Source organism: Ixodes scapularis, unplaced genomic scaffold (assembly GCF_016920785.2).
Source record: "Ixodes scapularis isolate PalLabHiFi unplaced genomic scaffold, ASM1692078v2 PGA_scaffold4__175_contigs__length_147842914, whole genome shotgun sequence".
Taxonomy (NCBI): domain Eukaryota; kingdom Metazoa; phylum Arthropoda; class Arachnida; order Ixodida; family Ixodidae; genus Ixodes; species Ixodes scapularis.
This window is the reverse complement of record NW_024609879.1, coordinates 135967824-135981622: the sequence shown is the minus strand read 5'-3', so window position 1 is coordinate 135981622 and position 13799 is coordinate 135967824. Positions and strand designations below refer to the sequence as shown.

Genomic DNA, 13799 nt, shown 5'->3' with positions numbered 1-13799 from the left:
ATCTCGCACCATCGCCCCTTTTTGTCCAAGTTTTAGCCCCAGGCTTTTGCACTTGCCTTATATGGGAAACCACACTCAGGTTTCACAGATGACATGCATGAGATTCAGTATTTAATTTCAATTTGCCTGGCATACAGCGCTCAAGAAAGAAAAAGGATACACGCTACTGAGACAAGCTCAATTTCAGCCTCACAGCCCGTGCGGATCTTTTATTTGCCGGGAAAAAAAGATTACGCTATTACTCCTCCGGTGACGTCGATGGCCGCTCCCGTCATGAAGCTGCTCTTTGGGCTGCACATGAACGCAATCGTCTCGGATATTTCCTGGGGCTGTGCTAGGCGCTTAAAAGCAGTTTGCTCGATTAACTCGTCCACAAAATCTTTAGGCAACTTTTGGGTCAAAGGCGTGTCCACTGGACCAGGCAGGATGGTATTGACGCGGATTCCCTTGCTGGCCACCTCAAGGGCCACAGCTTTGGTGAGGGACACAACACCGCCCTTGGATGCAGTATAGGGCGGTAGCATCGGAGAGCCAGTTTTTGCCGTGATGCTCGCGATGTTGACGATGGCGCCGTCCGTGACATTGTTGGCCAGCATATGCCTCACCGTTGCACGATCGATCAGGAATGTTCCCTGCGAGTAAAGGAAGTCAATGGACCATTTCCGCATAATGACGGCACGTAGCTAGGGTACACCCTGCCAGGAACGCGTCTTGGACAAGTGTGTTTAGTACTCTACCTCACCCATACATGAAAGGTGGTTTTTAGAGCGGCAACAAATGGACATCATAGAAGTCGGCGTCACATGTTGTTAGATGTCGTAATCCTAGTAGCTGGTGCCTGAAGGTACGAGCGAACTTGGGTGTGGCAGTGGTCGCGGCGCTTCAAAGGTTGGCCCTTGAAGCATCCGGGCTTGTCAAGCCAGAGGGCGAACTGCTGCATATTAGGCGTCTGCCATACCCCCATCGCTTGTGTGACACCGCCGGGGTCGCGGCGGGCGATAACATGAAACTTCTGTGACGTCATCAGGCGGGAATCGAGAGTCCACTTTTTAGGACACGCTGAGTACACCGGTGGACACGCGTTCCTGGCACCATGACGGTGGGCTCACAAACTGCTTTTTGAAGGCAGTCACGTGGCCTGCCCTACTTCTGGAGTATCCCACGTACGTATAGTGTCCCGACAAGAGGTGTCCCGGCCCACATTGTGCTTTGTCCCGGAAGCGTATCCGAAAAAAAAATAAAGATTAAGAAAACTTGTGGAGTAAGCCAACTGGCCGACTACGGCGCTCTGATTGGCCGTGCTTTCATGAACGTCACGTGGTTTACGGAGGGAAGGAGAGGAGAGGTGTGCTAAGGCTCAGAGAAACACGTGTCAACAATTCACGTGCTAGCATTTATTAGGCTCTCATATTTACCTACACTTATCTGGTAAGCGAATCTGCGAGCCGGCTCAAGCTTAGTGCATGAATCACTTTTAGATGTTCACCTAGACCTGGTAGCCCCTCTCCATTCTCTTCATCCAATCGAAATCCAGGCGATGTGTCGTTTATAAAAAAACGCACCAATCAGAGTGCGAAAATTGCCGTGTTGACTCACTCAAAAAGCTTTTTTCCGAATAGGCGATCACGAATGAAAACGTCGCTTGATGATGTCAATGGCGTGCGCACCAGATTGCACTACAAGCGCCCGTGAAAGCTCTGGTTCTTAGTATGTTCCATGCGCTAGAACGGCACATAAAGGTCATCCATAAAGACAGAATTTCTCTGACATTCACATTCATATACACAAGGCAGATGTGCGAAGAAAACAAGAAGCATATCTTGTAGAGCGGTAAGAGCCTACATTTCCCGCCAAAGAAAGAAGAAATAGAGGTACTTAAATAACTCTATGTATTGTAAACATTCTGCTGTGTCAGTATGTAAGTTTCGTTTTCTAATGCTCCGGAATTTCAAGATGACCACAGGGTCTTCTGCCAAATCACTCTTTGTTTCGATCCGAGTGCTAAAGAAAGAGTCTGGTCCTATTCCGAGTCGATGACATAGTTTACCGGTTTGCTTGATGGATGGATGTTAATGGCTATATCACATCAAGCAAACACCCGGTTTGCTCAGGTGTTTGCTTGATGGATGGATGTTAATGGCTATACCCTTTGTAACGGGCGGTAGCTTGCGCCACCTAGCCTAAGTCTAAAAAGAGCAACATGTGATTTCTCCCGCCCTCCTAAGACCGATTTGCCTCCCCCCCCCCCCCCCCCCCCCCCCCCCCCCAATTATCAACAGGCAGTGTCGGATATCACCAGAATGATTTTCGCGGATCGCAAAAAAAAAAAACTGAAAACATCACCCCCTGCCCCTTCCCCCCGGCAAGGGAGTTACCAATTTTCATCTGGTCAAACCTTGTAGACGTTACCCCAGCACCAGACCCACTGGGAGACAGGGTTGAGACTTTGGGCCGGAGCCACGCGGGAGGAAGTCCCAGTATTCCTCTGCCCGCCTGTCCCCAGCTGTGCTAGTTACTTGTTCATCATTCAATTTTCTCTTTATCATTTTTAACAATCTTCCAATCGCCTCTTTCTGATTGTAATCCTTTTCTCTTTCGTCCTTCACTCGTCATCAACAAAACGCAGAGCCCCGGCGAAATCCCTTACCACTTCAACGAGGGCAGGGCGAAGCCCCGTGCACTTCAAAACCAAGTGCTCTGGAGTCTCGCTTTCATTATGGCAGGCGGCACATAATGTGTCTGTCTCCTGAAAGTCAGCCCTAGAAGTCCTCGTCCTCAAAAGTCCCGCTCTCGCCTCGAACAGCAAAGAACTTTCTAGTGAATTGTCAAACATATTTTCTTCTTATGTCCTGTTTTTGTGACTTGTATATTGTTAGAGCTTATTTTCCCTGCATTCTTCCCTCCCACATTTTCCTCTGTGTTTCTTTCACCTCCTTCTTCACTGAGGTAGTCTGCTCAGCCCCATCATCAGTGTGAATGAATTTAAATGTATGCTTTTGGGCTCGGTTTGCTCTTTTTGCGTGGAAACTTTTTTATGCATAGGTATTTAACTACCTTCCGTGCCCAACACGTATCATCCATTCCAGTCAACCTTTGTTCAAATTTTCACTTACTAATTAATTGCCTCCCTGCTCTCGAAAGGCGACCACCCTATGTCCTCCTGTACTCCCTCATTTGGTGTCGTTCCATGTTCTCCCAGTGCCAATCTGCATACGCTTCTTCGTCGAATTTCTAATCCTGATTGAACCTCTCATATCTTGCACACCCAAAGTGAATGTATTTAAATGCAAGCTTTCGGGTTCGGTTTGTGCATTTTATGTTTGAAACTTTTCGTGTATAGATATTTGAATACCTTCAGTGCCCACCACGTATCATCCATTTCAGTCGACCTTTGCTCAAATTTCAACTTGCCTCCCTGCCCTGAAAAGACGACCAGCCCATGTCCCCCTGTACTCCCTCATTTAGTGTCTTTCCATTTGCTCCCAGTGCCAATCTGCCTACGCTCACCCTTAGGTTAGTGGCGATGACAAGGTCGTAGGCGGTGTCATTTGTTTCCTCGATGGGCGCTAGCATTCCCGATATGCCGGCGGAGTTCACCACGACGCTGATTTTCCGGCCAGGAAACGACGACTCGATCTCCTCGAAAAGGTTGCTGACGGCGGTCGAGTTGGAAACGTCCACGTAGATGGCCCGGTGATCGCCCTTGTACGAGGCTGTGAAATGAAGGGTACAAATATGTAAGCTAATCATCCATTTCAATCATGTCCAATTTTAAACCTATGCTGAATAGGTCGCCTATTATCGCTGGGATAAATGGGAGTCAGTATTTGATGTAACGGATTATTCAGGCTGCCCCGCTGGGTTTTGAGAAGAGCGACGGAGTCCCAACGCTGATAGCCATTTGTCGCATGCTGCTCTTTGTTGGTAAAATTGCGCTGGGCATTAGGGGAAAAGATACTGAAAGGGTTATGAAGAAAGGGGGGGAGGGGGCGTGTATGCGCTGGCCTTAAGTATAGGTAATGGTTAGGCCTAACGTTAGCCCTAACGTCACGCTTTCAGGTCTAACGTCGTAAACCGGTACAGGCAGCTCTTTGACGTGAGGTGGGGGGATGGGGTGGTTATCATTTGAGCCCGTTCTCGTTTCGACCTTCTCACTTGGCCCTTCTCAAAACAACCATTCTCAAAAAGATCTTCTCTCTTGGACCTGTCGCATTTGGTCCTTTCCCGTTTCGTCTTTAGCATTCCAACCCTCCTCATTTGGGCCAGTTCTCGTTTCGCCCTTTTCAACTGGCCCTTTTCACAACAGCCATTCTCAAAAATATCTCGCTTTGGCCCGTATTAACAAGTACATTGATATAGTGTGTGTGTGTGTGTGTGTGTGTGTGTGTGTTTGTGTGTGTGTGTGTGGCGCGCGCCACACTGTCTGCAGCGTAACGCGCGCGCGCGCGTCACGCTGCAGGCATATTTTCTTTTTTTTTAAACTGACAATAAAACAGACCAACTATTCATCGCACCCAGATCATATATTCCGATATGTCACGTTGTTTGAGGTCTCTCGACTTGGGACAATGCCACCACTTCCATAATGCAGTGGTTTTCAAAAGGGGGTCTGCGAAGGCATCCTAGGGGTCCGCGAAGCCCTGTCTTATCAGTCAGGCACGGAAATATTAGTTGTCTTTCTTCACGTTGAGAAGAAACGTTCTAATTTTTGGGAGAGTACTCTCGTGTGTTTGTCAATGAGATAAGTCTGGCTTCACACTAGCAATTATTTATATCTATGTATTAAATAATTATCATGATAACCTATACCTTTCTATTCCCCTCACGCCGAACGGGGTCCTCCATCATCTGCCTTTCTAAAAGGGGCCCGCGAAACATCAATGGTTTAGAACCTCTGCTCATGCTATTTCTGTTCAAACAAAGTTTTCAAATTAAATGTCCATCGCTTTTTTTCTCGTTTGCTTAAAGGAAGGGAAGCAGGCGTCAATGTACGATTCTCAGTGAGTACCTCTATACATAACATATATCTGATGGTAGGTTAGGGGCCCCAGCAAGGTAAGGCTCATCAACAAAGCCGCGAAGGAATAACGACGTTAGAAGCATCGAACTAGTGCCTTTCGGTCATAGCGCGAACGGGCGAAACCAGAATGGGTCCAGTTGCGAAAAACACGATTCGGATCTTATGAGAAGGTTCAAACGAGAAGGACCAAATGAGAATGGGTCGAAATGTGCTAGGTTCAAATGCGAATGGGACGTTTTGAGATACACCCGGGGGGATGCGGGTACGCGCTGGCCTGTCCTTAGGCCTCGCGTTAGGCCTACGGTTACGCTTTCAGGTCTAAAGTCGTTAACCGGTACCCGCAGCTAGGGCTATGATGATGATGAATGGACACATGATCTCAGCACGGGCCGCGCCGAGCTTAGTACTCCCGCCGCTGCCTCACCCAGCGGCGTTGCAGTCACCAGCGAGCCAGGGCTGCTTTCACATTCTCAACTCATAAAAGTACTAAGGTGTCCTCGGATTTTTTTTTTTTTTGCGTGATTGGTTTAAGTGGTGATAACAAACGTACAATAACGACGAGCGCCGCCACGATGCACTTTTGTCGTCGCTTGATTGGCTCCATCGAATGGTCGCGTCGGCAGCTCTTGTTCTTAACGGCGAAAGGGAGTATAAATACGCGTTCTTTATACTGTGAGCGTCAGAACACGGTGTTGTTATTCGCAAGGTTTTTCTAGAGTTCGTTTTATGCCGAATTTATATTTATGAGCTATATGAGTCTGCGTTAGAAAGGAGCGGTACTGTGTTCTAGGGTTGCGTATACCGCAATCCTAGACGGGACAAAATAGAGTAATAAACGTGCTCATATACACACTGCCTTAATTTCGGTTGTCTAATCGGTACAACGTTTCTTCTTGGCGTTTCCAAGGAGAAAAGGAGAGCGCGCGTGCAGCTTTAATTGGTGCTCAAAACGGGAAAGGGCACGTGTGCCCGTGCCTTCAACTCTATGGCCAAGTAAAATTGTCCAAGGGTATAATGTACTTCACGAACTCGTATTTATATAGAAAACGTTGAATCCTCTCCGTTCACACGAAAAAAAAAATCGAAAACTAACCGCTCCATTGTGATAAACCTCAAAGTCATTCTAATACTGTTGTTTGTTCGGTTTTTTTTTTTTTTGTGTGTGTGTTTTTTTGTGTTTTTTTTTTGCAATTTTTTGAAACAAATTAGTTTTTTATGTCCACGTGGCGGTACTGCGGCCTCCAGAGTCCCTTTTGCGGTGTTCATTTAATTCAGATTGCTTCCGGCCCGCATGCCGATAACAAGCATACAGTGGAAGGTGCGCCCGTCGAACAACCCTTCCTTGTGCACCTGTCGTCTGCCTACAGCCTTGGGCCTGTTTTTCTAAGCCCTCTCGCTCATTCAAGGCCAGCTTCCGGGCATGCGACGCACATGCATCTGGTACCTTTCCTCTTTTCCACGTGGCGTTCTAAGCGGCGCACAATTGCAAATAACTAAACGTGGCTTTTACTGACGTCACGCCAGCGGCCATTGTGGTGTGCTTGTTGCTGTACGCGTATGTACCTCCAGCAGCACGCATTCCGCACCGCATTATTCGTTTCTCTATGCAAAAATGAGTAGGAATGAACCAAAATGGCCACCAGCTTGACGCGGTGACGTCACCTGCAATCTATAGAGCCATATATATCGAGGCATTTTCGAGCACGTGTCACCATCTCTATTTCATATCAAGACGCCATGGCTTGGCTCAATTCGATGGAAACAATGTAAGGTTTTATACTTACACTCATGTGGGACCTATCTACACACATATTTCGCCAAATGTAAAATCAATAAATGTTTCGTAAGATAGTGGCGAAGAATATCAATTGGCGTCCCAAACTTTCTTGAACATCAGCGCCTCGCCGAATGCAAAAAAAAAAAGAAGAGAATTTTAACTGCAAAACAAACATCGCAATGATCCCGGAAATAACTTAGATGACAGTCATAAAATATAACTACGCAGTAATTACACTTTTAGACGGGTATAGTTTTTATTCCACGAATCTACAATTTTTGTGCATGAATCCTATGGGCACATTAAGAAACATTTTCAGTTTCTGCTTTTATTGATAAAATATCGCAAATCGATCAAAATATTTGTATTTCATTGAAAACCTTCTATTCCACGGCATGTCTCGGAAAGTTAGCCATGTTAGTGAAACTTCTTTTCATAACACAGAAAAAAAAAAGGTTTTATCTTTTCATCGTTTAAAAATATACATCATATCTTCTGATAATTTCTTACTTTTCTAAACTATAATATCCTACCGGTCAAGTGCATTGATTATTGCGGAGGATGAAGTATAGCAACACGAGCAAAAACGTATTAGAGAAGCTTTGAAAGTGTACCCTACTAAAATATATATTAAAAAAGACGGTTATAGATAAGGGTAATTCGTAAAATTAATAGATGTAAATGCTGTACCTATTAGTTTCTTAGGACGAAACCAATACTATATTATTTCAGGGCATAGAGCGAAACGTATTAGCCGCCAGAAGCGAAACGAAGTGACTCGACTTGTGGGGTTCCACCTTAAACGAGAAACAGAGTTGCTTCGCTTGGGTATAGACTGCTCCAAGAAACAGCCACTGACGTGGACTACATATACGTACTTTCAATTGCTGAAGACGGACTTGCTGGAATTTCGGAATCTCACACTGGATCGTGGGTTGCGGTAAAAAATTGTAGCCTGTCGTACGGATGGTTTGAGAGCGAGAAGTTGATCCGCCTTAAGAGGGCGGTTTATGTCTCACAGTAAATGGGCAATTTAGTCACTGCAATACCATACGCTATACCACTTGAACGTGCACGACGTTCGGGTGGTTGGCCGGCTACAAGCGGGTAGGATGTTCATCCAGATAGAGACTTGTAGAGATGGGGATCGGACACAGGTATAATCCCCGGGTCGCGCAGCACGATATTACACTCCGCGAACAAGAGAGTGTAATAAAATATGCAAATAATGAAGCCATATCCGACAGACCTTGAAGCATCTCTATGGTTTCAGCGGAGCCCGTTCTGTTCCTGTCCGCTACGACGACGGTGGCTCCCTCTCGAGCGAATACCAGGCAGACGCTCCTCCCGATCCCACTGGCGCCCCCAGTAACGATGGCTAGGCGGCCGTCGAGTCCCAGAGACCGGCACTCGGTCTGATTCTTTGCAGAGCCAGGACTGTCCTGGTCCCCGTCTGTTTGGCAGAGCGCGGTCCCTGAAAACGCGCAACATTATTGACACGAAGGGAAAAAATGGAAGCGGTGACATCAAGTAGGAATCGATTGTATCAATCTTAGATACAACTGCTTTAAGCTTGACCACAATTTAGGAACCCTGGTATTTGTACTTTCAGGGTACACTCTGAGAAATAGGGTTTGTATAGGTACACCCCTTGTTTCATATGTAACACCCCCGAAATACATTTGAACGTTCAGTCAACTGACGTCAAGCTGGTGATATCAACTTCTGCGAGGGGCTTGATAGCCGTTAGATATAACGTTCTAAGCAGCTAATGTGCGTATCAAAGACTAGAAAAATTAAAACACTGATGTTTCGCTGCAGGGCCATAAAAACATTGATTGTCTTATTGTAGACTTTAAAGAAATGGTGAACTGAAATTTGGATTTCAGAAAACATTGCAGAGGGGGTAGGCGGGACGCTAGAATCCGTACAACACCACCTATAAGGCCATATCTCGAATGGACGGCCGTATTTCTGGAAAAAGAGGTCGCGATTGAACGAGGCCGACAAGGCGCGTGACGTCAACATATCTCGTTTTCTCCTCTCTTCGCTTCACCACTTCAAGGCGGAGAAGACGCGAGGCCGTTTCCCCTCCTCCTCGACTTTTCTCGGCGAAACAAGACGTCAGAATATCTCAAATGCGCCTCCTGTTTTTAGAAAAATACGGCCATCCGTTCGAGATATCGCTGTACGAGTGATATTTTTTGTGTTTGTAGTGTCCCATTGCACGCTTCTGCCGCCGTGTTTTGTGGAATCCAGATTTCGGTTCAGCATCCCTTTAGTGCGTGTGTTAGCTATATTATAAGCTGTAATGGTCGACTATCAAGCAGCTCTTGAAAGTTGGTATCGTCGGTTTGACGTATGTGGACTGAATGTCGAATTATTTTTTTGGGTGTTACATATGGGACAAGGGGAGTGCCCCTATCAATCCTCTATTTCTTATAGTGAAGGTATTATTGCCAATACAACTCGGGAACGCAAATTTCGTGGGCTTTTCTCCCTTCACTCCGGGCGAAAACGTGGTCTAGCCTTTTTTTTTTTTCTTTTATATAAAGTCGGATTGGGGAATTCGTCTTCTGTTTAGACGGACGTCATGTACTTGAGTTATCGAGTTTCTATTTCCTTTGTAGTTTAATTATTTATTTCTGAGGAATCAAACTGTTATTTGTTATCCATAATGCCTTGATGCACCATCAACCTAGTTTTTAAGTGTTTTTTTGTGTCAAATTACCGTGTGCAACAATTATTGGAAAAAAGCAGAGAGCACAGAGTCTCCAGATGTCATGGCCGCTGTCACGTTGTGCCACTTCAGAAAATGGCGTGGCATTGGCCGGTAGACAAGACTAAATGTCTAAAAAAAAAACAATTGTTTCACTCCTGTTTTAAGAAGGGTTTCTGCTTACTAGAATATTGTCGATCGCCATCGTGGGAACTGAGTAAAACCGAAAACAAATTAGGGTGCAAACACGCCGGTGAAGGTTTCGCATTTTAGACAAAACCCCAATATTGGGGGGAAAGAAGGACAACACAACACGAGGTCTCAATAGAGACTTCGTGTTGTGTTGTCCTTCTTTCCCCCTAAAATGAGTAAAACCTTTGGTGGAAAGACGACACAACCACACCTCGTACACAGACCTCATCGACCACAAAATAATAAATGTATATTATACGGGAGAAGGGATCAAGCCAATAAGGGGTAACCTGACACACTTCGGTGAAGGACTGATAAACGGATGATCAGTTAAAACCATCCTGGATAACAATTAGGCCATATATTTTCAGGTTTAAAAAGATATGAAGATAAACATCCGTAGATGTAAAGAAACAACATCGGTTAAAAACAAAAAACACCGATTTCTTAATATTTTTCACCCTCTAGGACTGTTTCTATCAAAACTTTCCCCTTTTAGACTTCAGCACTTAAGTTTTAGTTTTTGTTTTTAAGAGACATTTTTACATAATCGTTTACAGGTGTGAAACGTCTACAAGTATGAAACGATAAAAATCAGCTTAACCGAAAAATATACCGATCTCTAAAAATATGTGCACCGGCTAGGACAGCTTCTATGAAAACCCTCTCTTTTAAAACTTGAGCATTTAATTTTTCATAAGAAATTTTCACAGATAATTGTTGTTTCTAGTTTCCGTCCGAAAGAAATACTCAAAATTCACCAATTTATATAAAAACAACACCGAAAAACACCAGCTGACTTTTCGTATAAATAAACACCGAAAAATCTACGCCCTACTGATAATTGGTGATAATTCGCCCTATCAGGTATGGTGCAGCTCGGCAGGGTCAGCTACTAAAGATCAGCCTCTCCCCCCCCCCCCCCCCCCCCCCCAAACTACTGAGGAAAGAAAAACACCGAGCTTATTACAACCCTTATTACACCAACTCCATCGGATGGCAATGTTAGTATCAAGAATGCCAGAATAGACTTACCAATTGCAAGAAAGGCCACGTAAAAGTTAAGGTTCTTGCCGTTCATGGTGATGTAGAAGCTGAAAGTATGCTGAAATTGCCTGAATTGCTAATCGCACTAATGCCAGCTGCCACTAGTCTTGCTCCGCTCTGTGGAAATGACGGGATGTACAGATGTTCCAGCGAAGTATAATGCCGTTCGACTTTTTACCTCTACAGAGGGGATGAACGACCAGAAAATCCTCAGCCTGCTTGATAGGTTCACCCGGCCCTGCCAACGATCAACGCGCGTTGCGCCAGATGCAGTAAACCAGCAGCTGTACCTTGCCGACTCTGTGTGGTAGAAGGTTACCGTTAACAGAAACATGCGGTGGTGGAGCTCCGCCACTGATAATAATAATAAACATCGACCACACCCCCCTTCTGCTTTTTATGCTGAAAAACAACTTCCAAAATAAAGCGACATGGTTGCTTGTTATAACATACTTATATATGGTGGTAATATATTTAGGCGTAATGGTAATATATTTATATGTCGTGTTTATATATCTATGTAGTGATAATATGCACGAACCAACGTTACTAGAACACTCAGTTGGGAAACTCGCCGTCGAAACCTGGGCCGCTGGCGTCCACCGAGACCGAGCTAAACACGTCAACAGCGCCACTCTTTATCATTTTTTTTGTACTGTGGTCACCTTGAGATCTTAAAAAACATGTTTTTGCGTAAAAACAAACGGAAAAGACTCTTTTTGTATGAAATTTTTTGGAGTTTTGTACAAAATGAAGGGCGCGTGTTGATTTTATAATCTTTAGTTTGCAAAGTTTTGCGGAACAATTACTATTGTTTTTATACAACCATGCCTCAGCGGTCCTTTCAGGTAGCGCGTCCTGACCTAGGTGCATTTTAACTTCGGTAGTAATTCGCGGCGCGTCCGCTGGGGAGAGGGGGGTGGCACCCCTGTGACCTCTTCCGCTGTATCTGTTTCGGCGCCAAAATCAACCTCGTTGGCCAAAATAGAAGTGAAGTGCAGTTCCTCGAGTGGCCGCTACGGGAGAAATGGCGGCGTTGTGTTCGCCATTAGCTCGGTTCTGGTGGACAGATAGGGGCCAGTTTTTCAGAGCAGCCTCGTAAGCAGTTTCCCAACTGAGTAGTTCTAGTAACGTTGGCACGATCTCTGTTACGTCACGGCGCGGTGGTGGCGCGTCGGGCGCACTTCCGGTGTGGGGCTGTGGGCAGAAGTCCCCATGCGAGACGTGTATTCCTGCGTTGTTTTGGAAAGAACAAGACAAAAACCTGCCTTCTCGTCAAAAGCCGCGACTGTAACTGTACAAAAAGAATCGAGAAAGGTTTGAAGGTTAGTTTTCATGTGCTCGTTTCGTCCGAGTACGTGGAGATGTGCCGTGAGAAGGGAAAACCAGACGCCGTCGGACCACAATTGCTTGGGCGGGGAGCACTTTGGGTTGAATTCACGGATACTTGTGGTCATCAGATTTATTTGTTTTGTTGCAACATGAACGCCAGAAAACCGTCAAGTCGTACGGACCACCTGCGGACTACGTTTAGTGCGTCTTCAAGTTCAAACGGCCGCCTGATCGTTCGAACTGCCGTCTGCTCTTTCAAACGTTTCTGCTTGTCGTCTGCTCTTTTAGACGACACCGGCACGTAGGCCGAATCTTGACCCGATCCTTACGATAAAAAGTAAGTGCAGGCCTCAAAAGACTGAAGTTTGAAGGTTAGTAAGCAGGCTCGATGTAAACAGTAGAAACAAGGAGATGTTGATCATTGTTACCAGGGGCCATCACCGACTTGTTATTCCAGATTCACTTGGTCCGATTCTGCTTACGATTTTCAGTATCGACGTCGACCATCTCAGCTACGTACTGTTCACGCTTTTGCATACCGAGCGACGTCGCGACTGAGAATTGCAAGCAAAATCTCGTCATGCGAATGAGGCTTAGCCTCCATTCTGCTGCGTCCACGCGGAATGAATCGCCGCATGACATATTATTCACGCGAAGTTTTGGGGTGTAACGAGCCTAAGTAATTTCGCCGAGGAGGCTCAAGTAATCAGGCATTGCCAGGAAGACATAGAATCAACAATTCGAACGCGAAAAAGGGCAGAAGGACTCACACCGACGCCGACAACATCGCATCCCAATGGTTTGTTTATGGGCGACGGCGAGCTTCTTGCCCACACTCCATCGCGCATGCGCGGCGACGGTGGCGTCCGCTAGGGGCGCTCCGGTTTGTTTGTAAACATGAGTTGGTGTATACGTACGGAATAATATGTTATGACATGGCGATGAAGTCGAGACCACTAATACTTTGTTTATCATCACGTTCAAAAGGTACTGAGTGATTACTATACCTGGTGTTTCAACGAAGACCTTCTACAATTTTAAGGAGTTTTATAAAACAAGAAACTCTTTTCACGGACAAACTGCCAGTCTCATGGGTGGTATGGACTTGGTCACCTCCATAATTCCAACTTAAATTCAAACTCGATTTCTTCATTTCTGCCCACTCGGAGAGAGGAGGAAAAAAATAGGAAATCCCCACAACTTGGGTGTTGTAGGGAAACGACATGAACACCTACACAATACTGAAAATAAGAATACTAAGCTTACAATCGTAAGTTTGAAAGATCGATTCCCGTTAGGGCGCGTTTAGAATTTCGTTATTTCTTCCCAATTTACCGCGGTTTCAGACGTTCCTCTAAAGCAGACTTGGACGTAGTTCAACTACTCTACTCAAACTACTGTAGTTTAACTACTTTTTTGAGTAACTTGGTAACTTTCAATTACAATTTGATTTGGGTAATTAGTAGTTTAATTTAACTACTTTTTTCAGGTAACTTCTACTCAAATTACTAACTACTTTCGAAATTATACAATGCTAATTTCGCCCATCATGAAAGTTTGAGCGCAGAAATGAATAAGACGCCGGCAGATGAAGAGGCATTCCCTAACATGGGGCCCCCTTGTTCGGGAAGGCGTCCTTGGGTCAAGGTGGCGACGAGTAGCCAAAACATAACACCGGCACGCACGAATGCAGGAAGAGATGCTTAACAATC

The 13799-nt window shown here is 45.4% G+C and overlaps 1 protein-coding gene across 1 annotated transcript; it reads right to left on the bottom strand.

The window, feature by feature from the left end:
* Positions 1-230: 230 nt before the first annotated feature.
* Positions 231-10789, bottom strand: LOC115311875 ((3R)-3-hydroxyacyl-CoA dehydrogenase-like). The gene is made up of 4 exons (XM_029970744.4): positions 10744-10789; positions 8047-8271; positions 3508-3713; positions 231-632 (listed from the first exon to the last, which is right to left on the bottom strand). Exons 1-4 carry the CDS (start codon positions 10787-10789, stop codon positions 231-233), a joined length of 879 nt encoding a protein of 292 aa, XP_029826604.2.
* Positions 10790-13799: the final 3010 nt, after the last annotated feature.